The sequence below is a fragment of the Triticum aestivum genome, chromosome 7B, assembly GCF_018294505.1.
Source record: "Triticum aestivum cultivar Chinese Spring chromosome 7B, IWGSC CS RefSeq v2.1, whole genome shotgun sequence".
Lineage (NCBI taxonomy): Eukaryota > Viridiplantae > Streptophyta > Magnoliopsida > Poales > Poaceae > Triticum > Triticum aestivum.
In genome coordinates, this window is record NC_057813.1 from 538,183,770 (window position 1) to 538,207,172 (window position 23,403).

Consider the following 23,403-nt stretch of genomic DNA (forward strand, 5'->3'; position numbering starts at 1 on the left):
CGTCTCTCCCATGGCCTGGAGGCTCACGCATCTCGAGCACTGCAAGGGGTCGGTCAGGCGCAAGGAGAAGAAGTGGCACAAGAGGGCAATGGAAGGAGCAATGCCCACCATGGCTTCACAAACAAAGGCGAAGACAGCAAGAAGGGTAACGGACCGAGGATCAAGATGCATCATGTGGATCTGGTAATGGGAAAGCACCGCATTAAAGAACGCAGAGAAAGGAGGAACCAGGCCAACCCACAGGGCGTCGATGGAGAATCTAACCTCCGTGACAATCCTGTCGATGGAGGCGTGGGATGCAGGCCAGACTATCGTCCTCCCGCACTCATTGAAGCTGGAGGCAAGTGCGGGGCGGACCTTCTCCAAGGCCTCCAGATTGAGCACCAGCGACCGGTCGACGTCGGGCTCGATTGCCGGATGTGAACTGGATGAGGACACGGGCTTCTTCCCCTTTTCTTTGTTAGTTGGCGCCATGGCGATGGAGGAGGCAGAGCTCAAGTCAGATTGGAAGCAAAAATAGAGGCTCGAGGAAGAAAGGGGAACAGGAAGCACACGGGCGCTAAAGGGGAAATAATTGTGTAAAGCTTCGTGGCCGCCTAGCTAGGCGGATATTGGGGGAGCGTGGGGAAGCGGAGACACCCACGTCCCATCAGTTGCCATGCGTCGCCCAAGGCCGCAGGCTGTTGGGGCCCGTGGCGCTCTGCACTTGCCCTTTGGCTTCGCTGCTAAGCCAAGTCCAAGCGCGCCTTGGGCCCGGGGGCTACTGTCGGCATTCTGGGAACGGGGGTCCCCATACTTGCATGCCTATGGCCCGTAGCATGGCTCAAGCAGTGGCCCAGTACTGCCCATCTTCATCAACAAACACTCAAGACCCTCGCGAGGGGCCAAGCCTCATGGGGCGGACGACACAAGGCTTCCTCAGGGGTGGCCTCACCAGGCAGGCTCGCGAGGAGGCGGAGAGATCAAGGCAAGGAGTACCTCGCGAGGTACTCGTGACGCAAACCATGACGATCGAGACCAGGCGGGCGCCAGCCAGCGCAGTGTCCTCGTTTCCGCTTTGGTGCAAAGGGGGCAAGCACAAGCGCAGAGTACCGAGGCATCAGGCAAAGGTTTCCATATTGATGCAACAAGACCAAGACCAGCAGAGCGGCAGGACAAAGGTCACCATGGAGCCCAAGACGGCATCATCACCAGTGCCTTTGGCAGTCGAAGACCACCTTTAGTCAGGATAGCTTGTACTAGATGTCCCCCTTTAAAATGGCCGTTGTTGGCTCCCTTCCCGCACAATATTTGGGTGAGGACCAAGGCCTCTATATATAGGGCTAGCCACCATAGTAGAGGGGGATCTCTCATCGGATCTAGAGACAGACCGAATCCTTCCCAAGTAGAACACCGCGCCAGCTCAAGAACACCCCTCGCGAGGCTGTTCTTCCTCTGTACTATTCATCATTAGCCCCAGAGGCAATCCACCACACCACACATTGGAGTAGGGTATTACACCACAACGGTGGCCCGAACCAATATAAATCTTTTGTCCCTTGTGTTGTTCATCGTGCTAGCCTAGATCAGTGGCGAGGTTTTGGGACATGGATCGGTTGGGAGTAGATCTTCGTGCGCACCCCAGAGTTCGAACCTTAAGGGTTTTGCCGGAACCCGATATCCGACAGATAGTGCGGTGGGTAAGGCGGAAAGAGTAACTCCTTTCGAAGGATGAGTCTCCTGGTTACTTACATGCGATGCAAGGAGAAGGCCGGGATAATCAACGATGATGGCCACTTCGGTTCCGTTGTAGCTCGCCTGGTAAAACACCCCTTCCCCGAGCTCCACGAACATATCTGGATCCTCTTCGAATCCGGGGTCAAGGGCCCGGTTGTGGTCCTCTGGCTGTGGTGCGGGGCTGTGGATATCCCTGGTGATTTTCCACCGTTCCTGTTATAAATGGACGGACTAATATTTATGAAAAAGGACTTAGGGAGTAAACATAGTAGAGTAGTGGGATGGAAACTCACCCAGCTGGGAGGGTAGATCATGGAAAATCTATCTCTAGGCTTAATGCGGATGAACTCCTCTTTCTCCCCTTTGTATAATCCGGACAGTATTTTCACCAAAGCGGCGGGAGTGTCCAGACCCTTTCGACTGCAGTAGGTGGTGTCATCTTCTCCATTGAAGTGCCACATAGGTCACCCTCAGTATTGGAGCGGCTGAACCCCTCGCATTATGGATATCGCCATAACCTCGACTATTGACAGTCCGGATTGAGCAAGCGTCTTTATCTTGCTCGTCAATTGGTGGACTTCCGTGCTATCTTCCTCCCTAAGGCTCTGGGGACGCCAGCTGAGGCGTTTCTTCAATGGAGCACTTGAAAATTCAGGAAGACCCATTCGGATTGGGTCAGGAAGGGAGACGTCCTCGACATAGAACCATTCGGGAGGCCATTCTTTGTATGCCTTCTTCGGCGTGCAGGATAGGTATCCAGTCCCGGCGATGTGCCATATCTCGGCTCCGCCCACTTGAATATTGATCCCTCTTGATTACGGGGGACGAGGCAAAATAGCTTCTTCCATAACTCGAAATGGGCCTCACAACGCAGAAATTGCTCGCAAAGAGAAACGTAACCCGCGATGTGCAGGATAGAGGCAGGTGTGAAGTTGTGTAGTTGGAGGCCATAGTACTCCAGAAGCCCTCAGAGGAACGGATGGATTGTAAATTCGACGCCTCTCTCAACAAGTTGGGTACAAAGCATACTCGCCCCCCCCCCCCCGTCCGTGGATGGGTTGGGGAACTTCTGCAACTGCTCCCCATCGTCAAAGGAAGCAATCCGGCTCTAACGGGAACTAGATCTGCAGGGGGAAGAAACCCCTGGGTCTGCAGCTTCACCAGTTAGCCGTGGGATACGTAACACTTTTCCCAATCACCTTGTTTGGGGCCGTGAGGCCGGGAGGAAGAGCTAGGAGCGCTAGCCAAGTTGGGGTGGTTTCTACGGGCAAGCTTCGAGGATTCCTCATTTGAGGAAGATGGTGTGGATTAGAGCTGAAGATCCCCGTCTCTTTAAATAGACAATTTTCTCACATGGTCAGGGTGGTAAGTGCAAAAATGCCCCGACTGCTCGCATTTGCTCGACACGTGGAAGCTGAAATCATGAAGGTGCAGAAGCCGATGAGCGCGACATTAAATGGAAAGCCGGACACTGCTCTTTAAGATAGGTATTTGAAGTGTTCGGAGAAGGAACCCGCCTTGCAATGCCGAAGACAATCTGCGCGTCGGACTCGTCGTCATTGAAGCCTGGTTCGGGGGCTACTGAGGGAGTCCTGGATTAATGGGTCCTCGGACAGCTGGACTATATACATGTGCCGGACTGTTGGGCTATGAAGATACAAGGTAGAAGACTTCTTCCCGTGTCCGGATGGGACTCTCCTTTGCGTGGAAGGCAAGCTTGGCGATTCGGATATGCAGATTACTTTCTCTGTAACCGACTTTATGTAACCCTAGCCCCCCCCCCCCCGATGTCTATATAAACCAGAGGGTTTAGTCCGTAGAACAACAATCATAATCATAGGCTAGCTTCTAGGGTTGGCCATTATGATCTCGTGGTAGATCAACTCTTGTAATACTCATATTCATCAAGATCAATCAAGTAGGAAGTAGGGTATTACCTCCATAGAGAGGGCCTGGACCTGGGTAAACATCGTGCCCCCCCTCTTGTTACCATTATCCTTAGACGCACAGTTCGGGACCCCTTACCCGAGATCCGCCGGTTTTGACACCGACACCCTCCTCCACTCCTTTATATACAGGGGGCACCCCATAGAGACACAAGTTGATCAAGTTGATCTTTTAGCCATGTGCGGTGCCCCCTCCATAGATTTCCAGCTCGGTCATATCATCATAGCGCTTAGGCGAAGCCCTGCGCCAGTAACTTCATCATCACTGTCACCACGCCGTTGTGCTCACGGAACTCTCCCTCGACCTCAGCTGGATCTAGAGTTTGAGGGACGTCATCGAGCTGAATGTGTGCAGATCGCGGAGGTGTCGTGCGTTCGCTACTTGATCGGTTGGATCGCGAAGACGTTCGACTACATCAACCACGTTACTTAACGCTTCCACTTTCGGTCTAAGAGGGTACGTGGACACACTCTCCCCCTCGTTGCTATGCATCACCTAGATATTTCTTGCATGATCGTAGGAATTTTTTTTGAAAATACCGCGTTCCTCAACAGTGGCATCAGAGCCAGGTCTATGCGTAGATGTTATATGCACGAGTAGAACACAAAGAGTTGTGGGCAATAATAGTCATACTGCTTACCAGCATATCATACTTTCATTTGGCAGTATTGTTGGATGAAGCGGCCCAGACCGACATTACATGACCGCGTTAATGAGGGTGGTTCTATCGACGTGCTTATGCACATAGGTGGCTGGCGGGTGTCTGTTTCTCCAACTTTAGTTGAATCGAGTGTGGCTACGTCTGGTCCTTGTTGAAGGTTAAAACCACACACTTGACGAAAAATCCTTGTGGTTTCGATGCGTAGGTAAGCACGGTTCTTGCTAGAAGCCCGTATCAGCCACGTAAAACTTGCAACAACAAAGTAGAGGACGTCTAACTTGTTTTTGCAGGGCTTGCTATGATGTGATATGGTCAAGGCATGATGTGATATATATATTGTTGTATGAGATGATCATGCTTTGTAACAAAGTTATCGGCAACTGGCAGGAGCCATATGGTTGTCACTTTATTGTATGCAATGCAATCGCCATGTAATTGTTTTACTTTATCACTAAGCGGTAGCGATAGTCGTAGTAACAATAGTTGGCGAGGCAACAATGATTCTACGATGGAGATCAAGGTGTCGCACTGGTGATGATGGAGACGATGATTCGGTGATGGAGATCATGAGCACAAGATGATGATGGCCATATCATGTCACATATTTTGATTGCATGTGATGTTTATCCTTTATGCATCTTATTTTGCTTAGTACGGCAGTAGCATTATAAGATGATCCCTTACTACATTTTAAGGTATAAGTGTTCTCCCCAAGTATGCATCGTTGTACAGTTCGTCGTGCCGAGACACCACATGATGGTCGGGTGTGATAAGCTCTACGTTCACATACAATGGGTGCAAGCCAGTTTTGCACACGCAAAATACTCGAGTTAAACTTGACGAGCCTAGCATATGCAGACATGGCCTCGAAACACTAAGACCGAAAGGTCGAGCATGAATCATATAGTAGATATGATCAACATAGTGATGTTCACCATTGAAAACTACTCCATCTCACGTGATGATCGGACATGGTTTAGCTGATTTGGATCACGTGATCACTTAGATGATTAGAGGGATGTCTATCTAAGTGGGAGTTCTTAAGTAATATGATTAATTGAAGTTTAATTTATCATGAACTTAGTACCTGATAGTATTTTGCATGTCTATGTTATTGTAGATCAATGGCTCGTGCTACCGTTCCTTTGAATCTTAATGTGTTCCTAGAGAAAGCTAAGTTGAAAGATGATGGCGGCAACTACACGGACTGGGTCCATACCTTGAGGATTATCCTCATTGCTGCACAGAAGAATTACTTCCTGGAAGCACCGTTAGGTGTACCACTCGCGCCAGCAACTGCAGACATTGTGAATGCCTGGCAGACGTGTGTTGATGACTACTCCCTCCGTTCCAAAATAGATGACCCAACTTTGTACTAAAGTTAGTACAAAGTTGGGTCATCTATTTTGGAACGGAGGGAGTACTTGATAGTTTAGTGTGCCATGCTTTACGGCTTAGAATTGAGACTTCAAAGATGTTTTGAACGTCATGGAGCATATGAGATGTTCGAAGAGCTGATGTTAATATTTCAAGACAATGCCCGAGTTGAGAGATACGAAGTCTCCAGCAAGTTCTACAACTGCAAAATGGAGGAGAATAGCTCTGTCAGTGAACACATACTCGGAATGTCTGGGTACCATAACCACTTGACTCAACTAGGAGTTAATCTTCCTGATGATAGTGTCATTGCCAGAGTCCTTCAATCACTACCACCAAGCTATAAAGGCTTTGTGATGAACTATAATATGCAAGGGATGAACAAGACTATTCCCGAGCTCTTCGCAATGCTAAAGGTTGTGGAGGTAGAAATCAAAAAGGAGCATCAAGTGTTGATGATCAATAAGACCACTAGTTTCAAGAAAAAAGGGCAAATGGAAGAAGGGGAACTTCAAGAAGAACGGCAAAAAGGATGCTGCTCAAGAGAAGAAACCCAAGTCTGGACCTAAGCCTGAAACTGAGTGCTTCTACTTCAAAGGGACTGGTCACTGGAAGCGGAACTGCCTCAAGTATTTGGCGGATAAGGAGGATGGCAAAGTGAAAGGTATATTTGATATACATGTTATTGATGTATACTTAACTAATGGTCACAGTAGCGCCTGGGTATTTGATACTGGTTCTGTTGCTCATATTTGAAACTTGAAACAGGGGCTACAGATTAAGCGAAGATTGGCTAAGGACGAGGTGATGATGCGCATGAGAAATGGTTCCAAGGTCGATGTGATCGCCGGCGGCACGCTACCTCTACATCTACCATCTGGATTAGTTTTAGATCTGAATAATTGTTATTTGGTGGCAGCGTTGAGTATGAACATTATATCTGGATCTTGTTTGATGTGAGACGGTTATTCATTTAAATCAGAGAATAATGGTTGTTCTATTTATATGAGTAATATCTTTTATGGCCATGCACCCCTAATGAGTGGTCTATTTTTGTTGAATCTCGATAGTGATGATACACATATTCATAATATTGAAGCCAAAAGATGCAAAGTTAATAATGATAGTGCACTTATTTGTGGCACTGCCGTTTGGGTCATATCGGTGTAAAGCACATGAAGAAACTCCATGTTGATGGACTTTTGGAATCACTTGATTATGAATCACTTGGTGCTTGTGACCCGTGCCTTATGGGCAAGATGACTAAAACTCCGTTCTCCGGAACAATGAAACGAGCTACTGACATATTGGAAATAATACATACTGATGTATGCGGTCCAATGAGTATTGAGGCTCGTGGTGGGTGTCTTTATTTTCTTACCATCACAGATGATTTGAGCAGATATGGTTATATCTACTTAATGAAGCATAAGTCTGAAACATTTGAAAAATTCAAAGAATTTCAGTGTTAAGTGGAAAGTCATCGTAAGAAGAAAATAAAGTTTCTACGATCTGATCGTGCAGGAGAATATTTGAGTTACGAGTTTGGTCTTCATTTGAAACAACATGGGATAGTTTCACAATTAACGCCGCCTTGAACACCACAACGAAATGGTGTGTCCGAACGTCGTAACCGTACTTTATTGGGTATGGTGCGATCTATGATGTCTCTTACTAATTTACCGCTATTGTTTTGGGGTTAAGCTTTAGAGACGGTTGCGTTCACTTTAAATCGGGCACCATCAAAATACGTTGAGACGACACCTTATCAACTGTGGTTTGGCAAGAAACCAAAGTTATCGTTTCTTAAAGTTTGGGGCTGCGATGCTTATGTGCAAAAGCTTCAACCTGATAAGCTCAAACCCATATCGGAGAAGTGCGTCTTCATAGGATACCCAAAGGAAACTATTGGGTACACCTTCTATCACAGATCCGAAGGCAAAATCTTTGTTGCTAAGAATGGATCCTTTCTAGAGAAGGAGTTTCTCTCGAAAGAAGTGAGTGGGAGGAAAGTAGAACTTGATGAGGTAGTTGTACCTTCTCACTTATTGGAAAGTTGTTCATCACAGAAATCAGTTCCCGTGATTCCTACACCAATTAGTGAGGAAGCTAATGATGATGATCATGAAGCTTCAAATCAAGTTACTACTGAACCTCGTAGGTCTTCCAGAGTAAGATCCTGCACTAGAGTGGTACGGTAATCCTGTTCTGGAAGTCATGTTACTAGACCATGATGAACCTACGAACTATGAGGAAGTGATGATGAGCCTAGATTCCGTGAAATGGCTTGAGGCCATGAAATCTAAGATGGGATCCATGTATGGAACAAAGTGTGGACTTTGGTGGACTTGCCCGATAATCGGCAAGCCATAGAAAATAAATGGATCTTCAAGAAGAAGACCTATGCAGACGGTAATGTTACTGTTTACAAAGCTCGACTTGTTGCAAAAGGTTTTTGACAAGTTCAAGAGTTGACTACGATGAGACTTTCTCACCCGTAGCGATGCTTAAGTCTGTCCGAATCATGTTAGCAATTGCCGCATTTTATGATTATGAAATTTGGCAGATGGATGTCAAAAGTGCATTCCTGAATGGATTTCTGGAAGAAGAGTTGTATATGATGCAACCAGAAGGTTTTGTCGATCCAGAGGGTGCTAACAAAGTGTGCAAGCTCCAGTGATCCATTTATGGACTGGTGCAAGCCTCTCGGAGTTGGAATAAATGCTTTGATAGTGTGATCAAAGCATATGGTTTTATACAGACTTTTGGAGAAGCCTGTGTTTACAAGAAAGTGAGTGGAAGCTCTGTAGCATTTCTGATATTATATGTGGATGACATATTGTTGATTGCAACTGATATAGAATTTCTGGATAGCATAAAAGGATACCTGAATAAGAGTTTTTCTATGAAAGACCTCGGAGAAGCTGCTTACATATTGGGCATCAAGATCTATAGAGATAGATCAAGACGCTTAATTGGACTTTCACAAAGCACATACCTTGATAAAGTTTTGAAGAAGTTCAAAATGGATCGGTCAAAGAAAGGGTTCTTGCCTGTGTTACAAGGTGTGAAGTTGAGTCAGACTCAATGCCCGACCACTACAGAAGATAGAGAGAAAATGAAAGTCATTCCCTATGCTTCAGTCATAGGTTCTATCATGTATGCAATGTTGTGTACCAGACCTGATGTGTGCCTTACTATAAGCATAGCAGGGAGGTACCAAAGTAATGCCGGAGTGGAGCACTGGACAGCGGTCAAGAACATCCTGAGATACCTGAAAAGGACTAAGGATATGTTTCTCGTTTATGGATGTGGAAAAGAGCTCGTCGTAAACGGTTACGTCGATGCAAGCTTTGACACTAATTCGGATGACTCTAAGTCGCAAACCGGATACGTATTTTTATTGAATGGAGGAGTTGTCAGTTGGTGCAGTTCCAAGCAAAGCGTCATGGCAGGATCTACGTGTGAAGCGGAGTACATTGCTGCTTCGGAAGCAGCAAATGAAGGAGTTTGGATGAAGGAGTTCATATACGAAAGGGTCGAATCCTGTCAACGTGGATGCAGCGATATTCTCTCAGTCTATACGAGCAGGCTTTGGTGTGGTGATACATGATCACAAGGGGAGGGTGCAGGCAGCAAGCAGGGGATACTTTGATCGAATTCAAAACCCAAAAATAGCAGAAGCCATGGTACTTCGTCAAGCCTTAATCCTTGCAGGAGACACAAATATGGACAGGATCATATGGTGGCATCGGACTGTTGTCACCGATTAGCAAGATCAATGATTCAGACTTGGACAGGATCTCTACATGAGCCATACTTCATGACATCAAGAAATGGGCCACAAAGTTTGTATCTTGTACTTTTATCCATGTTAATCGTGCTTGTAATGAGGCAACTCATACTCTCGCCAAATCAGCATTGTCTGTAATGAACAAGTTCATGAATAAATGAAAGGGTGCTGCCTATTATCTAAAAAAAAAAATGCTCCCTCCGTTCTACTATAATATAAGAGGTAGTACATGTACAATGGCAAATTAACCAAACGACATTCTTATCTAATACTCCTACCATTTTGAATTTTCCTCACCAACACCACTTTTCAAAGAAATGGTTAATACGAAAAGAATAAAAAATATCCTGTCACAAAATCTTTTAATTTCCTTCCATTTTTATCACTCGACGTCGCTTGGCGATGTTCTTAGGAGCATTCCGTCACTCCGCATCTTCTTCTATGGTGCTCAGCGTCTTAAGCGCCTTCCTCGCCGGCGGAAATGCCGCCACGGCAGCCTTCTTGCCAATTTTCGCCGGGCTAGTCGAAGCAGTCGCAGAGTACTCCCCGAGGGTCCTCTCGTTCAGCTTCGCGTTGACCTGGGCGTCCACGTCGCCGCGCCCGCCCTCGGCGTGCACCGGCGTGACGCGCACCTTCCTGATGCCGGCGCCGCGCCCACGCGGCCGCGCTCTCGCCGCCAGCGCCTCGCTCGCCCGCACCGCCATGGCCGCCATGTCGGCGCTCGACAGGGGCCGCCCGAGCATCGTGACGGGGAGCAGCTCGCCGGGACGGAGCAGCTCGCCGCCGCCGAGCGCCGGCACGTCCTCGTCGAAGTAGAGCGCGTCGGAGCTGCACAGGAAGAAGGGGCCGCTCGCATTGCCGCCGAGGACGTCGGAGACGCTGACAGGCGAGGAGACGACGAACTCCGTCAGCGAGCCGTCGGCGGCGATGACGCGGGCCGACGACGGCTGCTGCTGAGGCGCGACGCTGCTCCGGTGGTTGTGAGAGAGACCTGATCCCATCCACGGTTTTTTGAATACGGGATGAATGGTTTTGGTGTTTGGTGACGACGGGTTGGGGAAAGAAGACGTATATATAGACGACGCGCCGAACGTGGTGGATAGTAGTAGGAGACTAGGAGGGACAAGGTTGAGATGCTTGGATCGAAGTGACTATTTTTAGTCTGACTAAAATTAGTCTTTTTTAAAGGCTAAAGTTTCAATCGCCCCTGACTAAAGAGAGGCTAGAACTAATCTTGAGACTAAAAAAATTTAATCAAGGGAAACCTACTAAAATGTGGATTAGTCCTCTCTTCTCATTTAACTCCTCTCATTTGACACATGCGAGTTCTGGATTGGAGGGTTTGGAGGATAATAAATGCTCATTAACTTGATTTTAGTCTATTTAGTGTTTGTATCCAAGCATGGGTGAGGCTAGCAAGTTTTAGTCCCACTACTTTTAGTCATGGGACTAAAACGTATCCAAACACCCTCTGAACCTGGTAACGAAATAAGTGAAAATGCCTTATGCATTTAGCTCCTTTGGTTTTCTGTTATTGTGAGCTTGTTACTCATCTGGATTATCAGTTTCTCACGGTGTGGAAGGGAGGACTCCATTCTTTGTCTTTTTGTTTCGAGCCAAAGCAATCTTGTTTTCTGCCACTTGTACGTTGCACATAGTGTCTCTGTAAAATTATTTGAAAAAGAAACCAAATTGTATGTTATAACGTTTTCTATATTAACTATGCGCACACCATTTTCTCCGTCAGGTATCTTGTTTGAAGAATAGGGCGAAGCCAAACGAAAAATTACACTACTGGATTCATTTCTTTTGTAAATGATTTTCCACCTCCATTCTTCAAAAATATGGTAAATTGATAATACTCATATTATTGAATGCTTTACTAAATGGCATTGGGGTGAGCTGCGTGAACCTGGTGGTACCTCGTAGCTGTCTCCACCCAACTTCAAGCAAGATAATTCGTACTATATGAGACACGGGACTCATCACATGCCGCTGTACCATTAGTTTTATTTTGGGGAAGTGTTTGTGGCCGGGGCGCCGGCCCAAGCGTTTGGCCGGTCCCATGCGCGTCGTCTGATGCGTCAGATCGGACGCTCGCGTTCCCTCCGCAGCTGCACTCGCGTCCACGTGCTGGCCGAGTCCACACACCGCTTTGACCGCAGCCTTATCCCTTTGCTCGCGTTGCCTCCTCCATTCTCCGCCATTCGTTATGCTTTTCCCCATCCACTTCGCTTCTTGCTGCTGCACGGCGGCGACCCAACACGAAGATGCGAGATTTTGGTGGCGAAGCACCGGCGACCGGTGCGGTGTAGATGCCACGGCGTTCGTCTTTTTGGCTGTCGGAGCTGAGCGGGGCTGCAACCGTGATGGTGCTGCAACTAGCGCTCGTTGCCATGGCCGCCCGCAGCTGATTTGCACTCCTTTTCATGGCCGCCACAACAAGATTTTTGCTACAACCATGTTTTCTTTTTGCTGGAACCAGCCAATGTTTTTGCTACCACCTACTCACCCCAAAATCTGCTCCCGTGGTGATTTTTGCTGGAACCGGTGAACCATTTTGCTACATTTGTTTTGAGTTTTTGTTACTACCGTTGTTTTGTGGTTTTTTTGCTACATCCATCTCCATGACATCGCATGTTTTCTTTCAGTCGATTTTTGCTACAACCATACTTTGATTTGCTGGAACTGGAGATAATTTTTGCTACAACCGTATTTTCATTTTGCTGAAACCGAAGACCATTTTTGCTACATCCACCCACGACGGTGTTGGTCGTCGGCGGCGACGGCTTTTCTTTGCTGCAACCATCTCGGATTTTTGCTACTACCGGAGACGCATTTGCTTCTACCAGAGTCTTGCTGGAAGCATCAGGAGTTTTCGCTACCACCCCTAGTTTTTTTTTTTTACTTTTGCTGAACCAGCCTAAAAATTGCTACCACCGTCTTTTGATTTTGCTGGAACCGGCATTTTTTTTGCTTCACCAGCGACGGTGAAAGCGGGTCGTGTTTTGCTTCCCCGGCGGCAAGCAAGGGTAGCGGTGGTCCAAACGAGGGCAACGCAGGCCAGCATGCGGGATCCCGCGGCGGCGGCGGCGCTTCCTTTTTTTCTCCTCTTTTTTCCCGTGGGATAGACGACGAAAGGGGATGCGGTGCGGGACAGATCTGACGGTTATGCGCTTCCAAATCGAACGACGCTTGGTGGACCGGCCCAAACTTGCGCCGGTGGGCCGGCGCAAAGTACTCGCCTTTTTTTTTAGGGGTAGCTGTACCATTAGTTAACATTACAGTTTTCCAAAGTCAGCCTGAAGTCCGTGGTCAGAAAATATATTTTGTATCCAAGTCAACCAGGTGATTTTTACCATAGTTTACTTGATAGTCAAACCACAAATTCGCCTTAGCCTCTCCCCCAAGAAAGAAGGCCAGCTGCCTTGTCCTGTAAAATAGCACCTCGGCAGGGACCGGGCCGCAAAGTCTCCACGGACGAAGCGCAACGGAGCCAGGAAAGAAGTGGAGTGACGGAAACAAAAACCAGGGCCGGCCGGGGTCGGCGCGTGGGCGCTGACGCGGCGACGGACCGAATGCATCGCCGCACCTTGTTTTCTTCTGGGTATGCATACGTACGTACGTATCATACGACCTACTCCTACGCATATATACCAGGTATAAAATATATGGTATTTTCGTATATCTTATAATTACCGTGCGTTTCGCTCGGTCCGCGTGAGTGACTCACGGGCCCGTCACGCACGAAACCGCGGGTTCCCTCTGTACCGCTTTCCGCTTTTGGGGGCGGGGGTGCGGCGCGCTGTGCGCCCCGAGCGGCGGCACTGCCGGTCGGCCGCCACAGCCGGTGCGCGCTCCACTAGCGCGTATCGCATTCGTATCAGCCTACAGCCTACGCGACGCGATGGGTTTTCCTTTCACTTTCCGGACGGTTTCTCCTGTTTTGGGGACGAAATGCCATGCATGCGGTGCGGTTGCGCTACTGCCTGGCCGCGCCGCATTTCTAAAACGTGTACGATCAGTAGACTCGAAGGGATGCGGTGCGGCTCACAGGCCGTGGTAGGCCGCCCTCGTAGCTAGCTAGGCCGCGATGGGGGACACTGCCCGTAAACCGTGTGCCGCGCAAGACGCAACGCACGGGGAGAGAGAAGGCGCAACGCACGGAATTACTATAGCGTACCTCGGTCGCCTCGATCGTTGACTACAATAATCTCAGACAACCTAGCGCGGCTGTAGCGGATCGGACGGCGGGCGAAGCAGGTCTCTGCGCGTGGTCCTCTCCTCATGCGCCCGACCGATCATTCCACGTTTTTGTCGTTGCCAACATAGAGCAGAGGGTCCAGTCCAGTGTTCGATCAACGGCAACAATAATAAAATACTGTACATAATAAACCGTACCCGTACGTACGAACGTACTCCTACATTCCTTTCCCACCTGGGTCATGGGCTTTTCACGTACACCTAGCTACCTCGAGGTTGTTTTCCTCTCGTACCTGGCGGCTGCAACCCTAGCCGCCGCCAGGGGCCGATCTTCCAACGCCGTTCTCCGGCGGCTCCCCTCCGCCGGCGTCTTCGGTCGTCGGTGGTGAGGGAGATTGGCGGATCCACGCGTGTGGATCGTTTTTACTCATCCGTAGTCTAGGTTTTAGGTTGTTCATCGTCTTTGCTTCGACGGCGACGATGACGACGCTGAATAAATACTCTTCGGATCCTTTCCTGACGAGGCCATCGATCCTATGGTTGGGGATGGATCTGGAAATCAGTCTGTTCAAGCAAGGATGGCGTGGCGGCGGCGGCATCCTCGTGGTGGACCTGTGTCCTCGGGCTCCGTCGATGCGACGACGTTTGCTACAGCGTCGGCGTGGAGCTTGGGAGATAGTCCAGGAGCGGATGCAGATTGTGGTCTGCATCGACGACATCTGGAAGATGGAACGTGTGCTGGGTTCGTGGTTCGTGGATGGCAGGTATAATTTCCTCCTTCGGCGTCTTAGTCGTGGTGGGGTGCCAGATCTGGAGTTCGATGGCGTGTCCGTGGTGTTGCCCCGGTCTGATTCGTTCAACGGCAATGGCTTCACTTTTGGTGAGCCACTTTGGAAGTCCGCAAAGCTGAATATCAGCGATGGAGCCGTGTCGAGCTCGGGTGAGGAGGTGATCCGTCATTCTTTTTTTCGGTGGCTGCTGTAGTGGTGCCGGAGGCAGGTGACGGGCGTTAGTGTCAAGCTCAGAGATGTTCTGCTATCTTTTCAGTTTTGTCATGTCGGTTCTTACGTGACTTGTACTTTATTCTTTATGATATGAACGAGACACGTATTACCATGGGAGAAAAAAAGATGCGACCCGGCCCCGGTGCCTCTCAGCTACGAAAATGTGTCCGTACTCTGCATGTACGCGCACGTATCACACCCTTCACACTTTTTCTTCAGTCCTACTCTACTGAGTAGATGTCTCTGCTGGCATGTATACGGGCGTCGTCCTACTGGAGGTGGTACACTTCGAATGGTATTTCTCCACCTGCCTGATGTGAGTCGTAAACAAGGACCGCGGACCAATGTCGTACCGTATGCACGGTACGGCGCTCCCTAGTGTAGTACAGAAACTGAAAGTTTAAAACCTGTCTCTATTCCTACACCGCCTTGATCGCGGGCTTCATCAGACGGTCAGCGGAAACACCGACGAAACGGATCGATGCAACGGGACTCCACGTGAAAGGAGAAAAATATACCAGAACGGCTAGCTCAAAGTCGAGGCGGTCGCGTCTCCTGCTGCTGCCGGTGGACGTGAACACATGCTCTGAACCCGCACTTGACCGCATCAAAGTTTATCGCCGACCCCGCCTCCAAAATTGATCAATTCCCCAGCTCCCATCGCGTCGTCCGTACGCCGGTTTTAAAACAAAAATTCAAATCAATCCTCAACCCAAAAGGCCCAAGCCAAACGTGGTTCCGCAACATGCTGAATTGCTGACGGCAGCAGACCAGCGCCCATCTGGAGTATACTGTAATTAATTAGGGCTGATCTCTATCTGAAAATGTTATCGCCAGCGCCGCGGCCGGCCGACAGTGACCTCATCGGCTGTGAAATCTCGAGCCTGACGGCTCCTGCTGGGAACCACACCTTTCTTTCAGGAGACACAGCATCGATCCCATCCGATGGACATGGTCGCTGCGTCCCCTTCAAAATTTCTTTCTTGGATAGGAAGTGTACGACTTGTCAACCGGGGCGGTGACTTTTCTGGACGTTGGAACCGTTGGGTTCGTTAGTGGAGGGTGGTTAGAGCATCTCCAACAGCCGCGGTAAACTAGCGTCGCGCCGCGCCGCAAATTAGTCTGTTTTAGCGCGTGCGCAACGCGGCGGGTCGCTTCAACGGGCGCGTAAAAATGGCGCGCGCGCTATAACGAGTTGGGCGCGCGGTCGAAAACACGGTCCCGCGCGGTGTATTTCGGGCGCCCGCTACAGCGCGCGACACACTCGAGCGCTCGCGCCGCACTCTCTCCTCTCCTCCTCATACGCCCCGCGCGTGTCGGCGCCGGCGCCCTGCCACCCACCCATGGACGCGCACACCGGCACCCCGTTCATCCCGTTGTACAGCCGCGACCCTCCCCCCCGGTGATGCCGCTGTCGGAAACCCTAGCGCGGGGAGCGTTGGCGTCGCCACCGCCGGAGCTCCGCCGAGCGTCGGCCTCGCGCGCAGCCTCTTCTTGCCGTCGCGGATGACCACGGCGCCGGGTGGTGTCGCGCCGGCGCCATCCCGTTCCGCCGCCGCACCATCGAAGGTCCCCAATGCGGCGCAGCCAAAGAAGGGCAAAACATCCGCGAAGAAGAACAAGGCGGCGGACGGCCCCGATAGCACGAAGGCGAGGGGAAAGAAGCTTGCAGGGCGTTCGACGACCGCGGCGGCTACCGAAGCGCCGGCGAGCTCACTCGTTGAGCCGGACGCCGACGCGCACCACTTGTTCGACGAAATGCCCCCAAGGTGAAAAAATTTCCAACTTTTCTTTTCTTGTTATTTTTTCAATGCATCATCACCTATAAATAGCTTATTTGCATTGTTAAAAAAACTTTGTAGTCTCAACGATGATGCATACATGTCAACTATGGGTGCTGGGTCCAACAATTCGCATTGGTCTCAAACCAATGACATCCATTTCGAAGACCATGAGTTTGAGGTGGACGAGGAGGGTGAGGGCATTGTCGACGCGCCGAAAGGAAGAGCGGGCAATTACACCACCAACGATGACAAGTTACTATGCTATACTTATTTGCAAGTGTCGAGGGATCCATCCATTGGAGGTGATCAAAGTAGAGACGCGTATTGGGGGCGAATGAAAGAACACTTTGATGCTCAAAACGTGAGTGGAATTGACCGCTCCGAGAGATCACTCCGGTCCCGATGGTCGACAATCAACTCGGATTGTCAAAAGTGGGCGGCCGTACAAAAGGCAGTTGACAAGATTAACCCAAGTGGCACAAATGAGGATGATCGAGTAAGTGGCATCTCATATATGTTAATCATACTTGTTTTGGATACTTTGGTGACCGAAGTGCTAACTTGTTTTGTTTTTCTTGTAGTACAACATTGCACAAAACTTGTTCAAAGAAGAGACGAGGACAACCAAGAAGGGGAAGATCAAGAAAGGCAGGATCTTTACCTTGCCTCATTGCTATGAAGTGTTAAAGGATGATGAGAAATGGAAGAAGCGTGATGGTTTGGATGATTTGCATTTGAGCAACAAACGCAAGTAAGCAATTGAGTTGAATGATGATGAGGAGGAGGATGATGCATCAAGTGATGACGGCAAGAGAAGCCCCACACCCAACTCGGTTTCATACTCGAAGCCAAAACGATCGGATGGGTGCAAGAAAGACAAAACCGAAAAGAAGAAGAGGAAAGGAGATGATGAGCTCAAAAATGCTATGGAAGCAATTGTGAACGCAAGAAGAGAAGCCAACGAGGTGAGGAAAATGGCAAGGAACCAAGATGCCGTGGCCGAGGAGAGGAGGTTGGCGGCCGAGGAGAGAAGGGTGGCGGCCGAGGAGAGGAAGGTGGCTTTGGAGGAGAGGAAGGTGAGCAATGAGGAGCGAACTAGATTGTTGGAATGGGAGAAGCACTTGTTCTTCTTGGACACATCTTTGTTCAATGATGCGCAAAAGGAATACGTCAACCTTGCACGTGAAGAAGTCTTGATCCAAAAAAGAGCCATGATCCGCATGAGTGGCGGTGGCCTTGGCGGCATGGGTGGCGGTGGCCTTGGCGACATGGGTGGCGGTGGCCTCGGCGGCATGGGTGGTGGTGGCTTCGGCGGCATGGGTGGCGGTGGCCTTGGTGCCATGGGTGGCGGTGGCCTTGGCACCATGGGAGGCATGGGTGGCTCCGGAGCCATGGGAGGCATGGGTGCACCTCCGGCCGCCATGGGAGGCATGGGTGCACCTCCGGCCGCCATGGGAGGCATGGGTGGCTTTGGAGCACCCTCCGATGGTATGGTCGCCATGGGAGGCATGAGTTTTGCTTCTCATGGGAGGCATGGGTGCACCTCCGGTCGCCATGGGTGGAATGTCTTTCGATGTGCCTTCTCACACACATTCCGATGAAGATGCCGTTGAAGATCTTGCCAACACCGTCGGAGCTTCACGTGATGCGGAGTGTGATGAGGAGAGGGAGGAAGATTCATCTTCGGAGGCGGAAGAATCGTCTTCGGAAGATGAGGACGAAGACGAGGAAGATGATTGATGTGTCTTTCATTTATGTCTTGAACTTTAGTTTGCATTTGAACTTGGTTGGATGAACTTGTGGGCATGATTTTGAACTTGTGGGCATGAACTTTTATTCATCAACTTGTTTGTGTTAAATTTCACATGTTCATTGCATTTTGATGAATGTTTCAAACTCATTTTGTGTCCAAAATATCATATATGTTTAAATGCCCCGCAAGTCGCGCGCGCTGTATTTTTGCGCGCTGCTGGAGCCAGCACTGGCGGCCGCGCTAAACATGCCGAAGCGCGCGCGGCAAACAGTTTTTTTGCACGCGGCGCTTAGCGCGGCTGTTGGAGATGCTCTTAGTTTAGTTTTTTTAGCATCAGTACAGACATAAGCGATCATATACATGCGCATACACTCACCCCTATGAACGCACACACGCACACCCTACCCCTATGAGCACCTCTGAGAGACTAAGCCGGCATATCATCTTGAGATTTACGAAGCCACCGTAGGCGCCACGTCGTCGACGGAAACGTCTCCTCCCACTGAAAGCGCATCGCCGGAAATCGTGAATAAATCCAGAAATAATGGGAGCACCAGGATTTGAACCCTGGTGGGTGGGGGATACCACTGTCCACCTAACCATCTCAACCACAGGTTGATTCGCGGTGGTTAGTTTTGTTGGTTGGTGTGCTTCATTGGATAAGTTCTTAGAGCATCTCCACCAGGCGCGCAACGCGCCGCGCGCTAAAAGCTAGTTTGTCACGTGCCGTTCGCCTGGTTTTGCGTGGCCGCCAGCGCTGGCTCCAACAGCCGCGTTAAAATGCAGTGTGCGCAACTCGCACAAATAACATATATATTTCAAATAGAAGCAAAAATGATCAAACTAATCAACAATAAATAGTTCAATTTTGTTATTATTACAAACCAAACAAATAGTTTATCGTTCAGTACAACAAATATTGTAATAAACACAAGTTCATGAACAATACAATGTCGAGCAGAAATCATGCTCTTTGTCGTCCATGCCATGCCCACCACTCCTCAATGAGATCCTTCTGAAGATCATTGTGCGCTGCGGGACGCCGAATGGCATGATTGGAGGCAACAAAACGGGCCACCCTTTCAGCCCTCCGTCGCACTCGCACGGGATGTCCCAAGAGCTCATAGTGTGAGTAATCTAAATCTTGGCCACGCTCATTCTCGATGATCATGTTGTGCATGATCACACAAGCGTGCATGATGTACCAAAGCATTTTTTGATCCTAAAATCTAGCCGGTCCTCTCACAATAGCAAATTGGGCTTGCAAAATCCCAAAAGCTCTCTCCACATCTTTTCTAGCCGCCGCCTGAGCATTGTGGAAATCAAGATTTTTCTTACCTTCCGGCTTTTTCAATGGCTTCACGAAGGTTTGCCACTTTGAATAGATGTCATCCGCTAGATAATAGCCATAGTTGTACGTACGGCCATTTGCTACAAACTGCACCGGTGGTAACTCACCATTTGCAATCTTATTCATCAGTGATGACCGGTTGACAACATTGATGTCATTCAAAGATCCAGGCGTTCCAAAGAATGCATGCCAAATCCAAGTCTCCTGATCGGCCACCGCTTCAAGAATTATAGTGGAACCCTTTTTTTGGCCGTGGAATTGTCCATGCCATGCCTTTGGACAATTCTTCTAACTCCAATGCATGCAATCTATTGAGCCAAGCATGCCAGAAAACCCACGAGCTTTGTTCATCGCCAATAGCCTTGCGGCGTCTTCAACATTGGGAAATCTGAAATACTCCTCACCAAACACTTGCACAATTCTGACTGCAAAGCGCTTGACACATATGATGGCTTGGCTCTCACCCATAGCCAAGTGATCATCAACTAGATCAGCCGGGATACCGTATGCCAACATACGCAAAGCGACTGTCACCTTCTGAAAGGTGCTATGCCCGAACTCTCCGGCGGCATTCCTCCTTTGCTGAAAAAACCGGTCATGGCTCGCTAGTTTCTCTGCAATGCGCCTGAACAAGTCGGTGCTCATCCTAAACCGGCGACGAAAATACGACTCCGGGTATGTGGGATTTTCCATGAAATAGTGCCTCATCAATCTGTTATGGGCATCAATCCTATCTCTCGAAATTTTCTGCCGATCCATAACCAAACCACCGTGCTTCATTTTTTATTGATATGTTTAGCTAGGATCATTGCAAGATCCTCCTCCTCTTTCATATCAAATTCTTCTTCGGAAGAATCATACGACGAACTCATCTACAATGCTCAATACTATGCTATAAAAAGTTCAATCAACATGCACCAAATTCATGAAGTCTGAGCAATACATACCTTGTAGCCGTTTTGTCGAACACCTTGCGGACGCCGAGCGGCAGCGAGCGCTCGGGCGCTGTTCGTCGGAGGACGGACGCGCGCGAGGGGCGGCGGGACTAGAGGGGGGGCGGAGAAGCCGCGGCGGCGCGGGGATAGGTCGGGGAAGCGCTGGAACGGTCGCCGGAGGGCGCGGGCGACGGCGGCGGAGCGGTTGGATGGGGGGTGGGAGTGGAGAGCGAGCGCGCAAGACTGCAGCGTGCGGGAGCGAGCGCAACAAATAAGCGGCGCGCGATTGCATTTCGTCCAGCGCGCTGAACTACATATGCCGCGCGCGCTGTTTTTCGCGCCCGCTGGAGCAACTATACCAGTTGCGCGCGCTAAAACGTCCAATTTTGCGGCGCGGCGCTAGTTTGGCGTGGCTCTTGGAGATGCTCTTAGGATTCTCTCACAGGTCACGCCAAAAGCAAGAAAAAAAATTTAGGATCTTAATATACTCCCTCCGTTCCATAATATAAAATCTTATTATAATCTAACATAACTTACAAAAAATGTGGGACAGAGGGAGTACCTGATTATTCTAAACTTAGATTTTACATCTAAAAATCAACTCAGAAGTTGTAAAGTTCGTGAACATGTACGCCTTGCCACAAAGAAAAAAGGTGTGACCAGGGCTCCTCCATAGGGCTTCTACCACCACCTGTTCCCCTCGTCTCTGCATGCCTTGTCGCGTCGACAAGGCGGGGGAACCCTAGTCTAGGGCGCATGTGTAGTCTTCCGTCGCCCTAGGTTTAGTTAGGGTTAAGTCTGATAGTTATCTAGCTGGCGGTGGTGAGGTGATGGTATGATAGGGAATAAGGCCTGCCCCTATCCTTGCCAACGCTATTGTTTGGCATCGGTGACGGGCATGCGGAGCTTCAACTAGGGCCGGATCATAGACTTCGTTTCTGTCTTTATTTCAAGTACATGACCAGCGCTGTCCTATGGAGGGGTTGACATCGCGACGTGATTTTGTTCCCCGGTTCCTTCTCTGTCCAATGAAGCTCACCCATATGCGGCTTCGTTGGGGAAATCGCGACGTCTGTGTCCTCCTCTAGTAGGGATTCTCTTCTGGCCCTTCAAAGTGTCACGAGAGGAGTTTCTTATGGAAGAGGAAAACATTTCCGTTTATCTGGACAACTCATTTTAGCTTTTGTAATAGATTTGTAAAAATTGGGTTGACGAGCCTCTGGGTTGTATTGTCAACAAACTTGTGGACGATGCAATTATTCTCTAAGTTAGGAAAGACAACCATTATGGTCTTCCCTGGAAAAAAATACTTTAGGTATGATTATCATTTTTATTATATTTATCATGTTTTATCTACTGCCTTTAAAATTAGAATTAATAAAAATATCAGTATTTTCAAAACAAAAGAAAACCTTACAATAGCCAATTTTCATATATTGGCGCTTTTGCGGCTCAATAATTCAAATGCCCCCGTGGCTGTGAGGATATACATACATCTCTATGTTTGGATTTATTTAGTTACTGGCGTGGTAAATATTATCATTCGTCACATTCAACTTCTCAACAAAATGTTTGTGTCAGGTGGTCTATTTTACTTGAGCGGTGAAGCTTCTTCAGCTTGTAGCACTAATGTCCTTTACCTTTTTAAAATATAAATAAAATCTCTATTAATCAAAGTACACCCCAGAGCATTCGGTGGCATTGTACCGGGGAAACACAATGGTTTGCTCGGTCACAGTTAACTGGTTGACGGTTGACTAGTTTACCCGTCAACCATTGACTTTCTAATAAAATAAAATAAAAAATTGCAAAAAAATAATAAATGTGGATTCAAATAATGATCATGTATTTTGCTAAAAAGTTCATGAATTTGAAAAAAGGTTTATCAATTTTGAAAAGTATCATTGAATTTAAGAAAAAGTTCACAAATTAAAAAGGCTCAACGACTGAAAAAGGGTTGTCAATTTTGAAAGAATTCATTGATTTACAAAGAAAAGTGCATAAAATTTCGAAAAAAAAAGTTCAACAAAATTTGGAAAAGGTTCATAAAATTTGGGAAAATAACATCAAAATTAATTTTTTTTATTGATTTCCAAAAGTTGTTTGAAAAAAGTTCATCAAATTTGAAAAGTTTGTGAATTTTCGAAAAATATAAAAACCAATAAAAATGAAAAAGAAAAGAAACTGAAGAAAATAAAAATGAAAGTAAAAATAGAAAAATGAACAAATAGCAGTCCAGGAAAAAATAAACGAAAAAAAATCCGATTAGGGAGAATCCTAAAACCGGAAGCTACTAGTTAACGAGCGCTCCTTCGGGAGCCTCGCAGAGATCAACGCCATTTGGCGCACTCTCAGCCATTCGCCACGTGTCGTGCTCTGGACGCTCCCTTCGGATTTTGTTTTTTTTCACGTGTTTTTGGCTTTTTAAATGGTCTTTTTCCCTGGTTTTTTCGACGTTTTGGTTTTCCACCGGTTTTCCTTAGCCTTTCAATAAGATAACTTTGATTTTTACTACGCAAAAAACGTGTTTTTTCCTTTCTTTCGTGAGAGTCACGGTTTTGCTTCCGTGAGAGTCACGGCCGTGCTTCTCTGAAACGAAAAAAACACATTTTTTGTTTTTTGTTTTCTTTTCACGAGAGGCACGGTTCAGTGCGGCAAAATGCCGCTGGTTCGCACAGCCAAACAACGATCAAATCGCAGATGGGCCAGCCCATGTAGTTACCATCCTTTTTTTTTCTTCGAGCCTTTTAATGTTTTTTTCTATTCCCTCTTTTCACAGGTTTCATTTTTCTTTTTCTTTGTCCAAAAAATCATTTTTAAATTTTAAAATATACATAACATGTGAAAAAAATTAAAAATTGTTCCGAAATTGAAATATT

At 48.3% G+C, this 23,403-nt stretch overlaps 1 protein-coding gene across 1 annotated transcript; it reads right to left on the reverse strand.

Annotated features, from left to right (window-relative positions):
* Positions 1–9,675: 9,675 nt before the first annotated feature.
* Positions 9,676–10,529, reverse strand: LOC123162201 (uncharacterized). The gene has a single exon (XM_044579991.1). It carries the CDS (start codon positions 10,493–10,495, stop codon positions 9,917–9,919), a length of 579 nt encoding a protein of 192 aa, XP_044435926.1. The 5' UTR covers positions 10,496–10,529; the 3' UTR covers positions 9,676–9,916.
* Positions 10,530–23,403: the final 12,874 nt, after the last annotated feature.

What these genes read in the sequence shown, in the direction of transcription:
- LOC123162201 (XM_044579991.1), bottom strand. Translation starts at nt 10,495, where the DNA reads ATGGGATCAGGTCTCTCTCACAACCACCGGAGCAGCGTCGCGCCTCAG.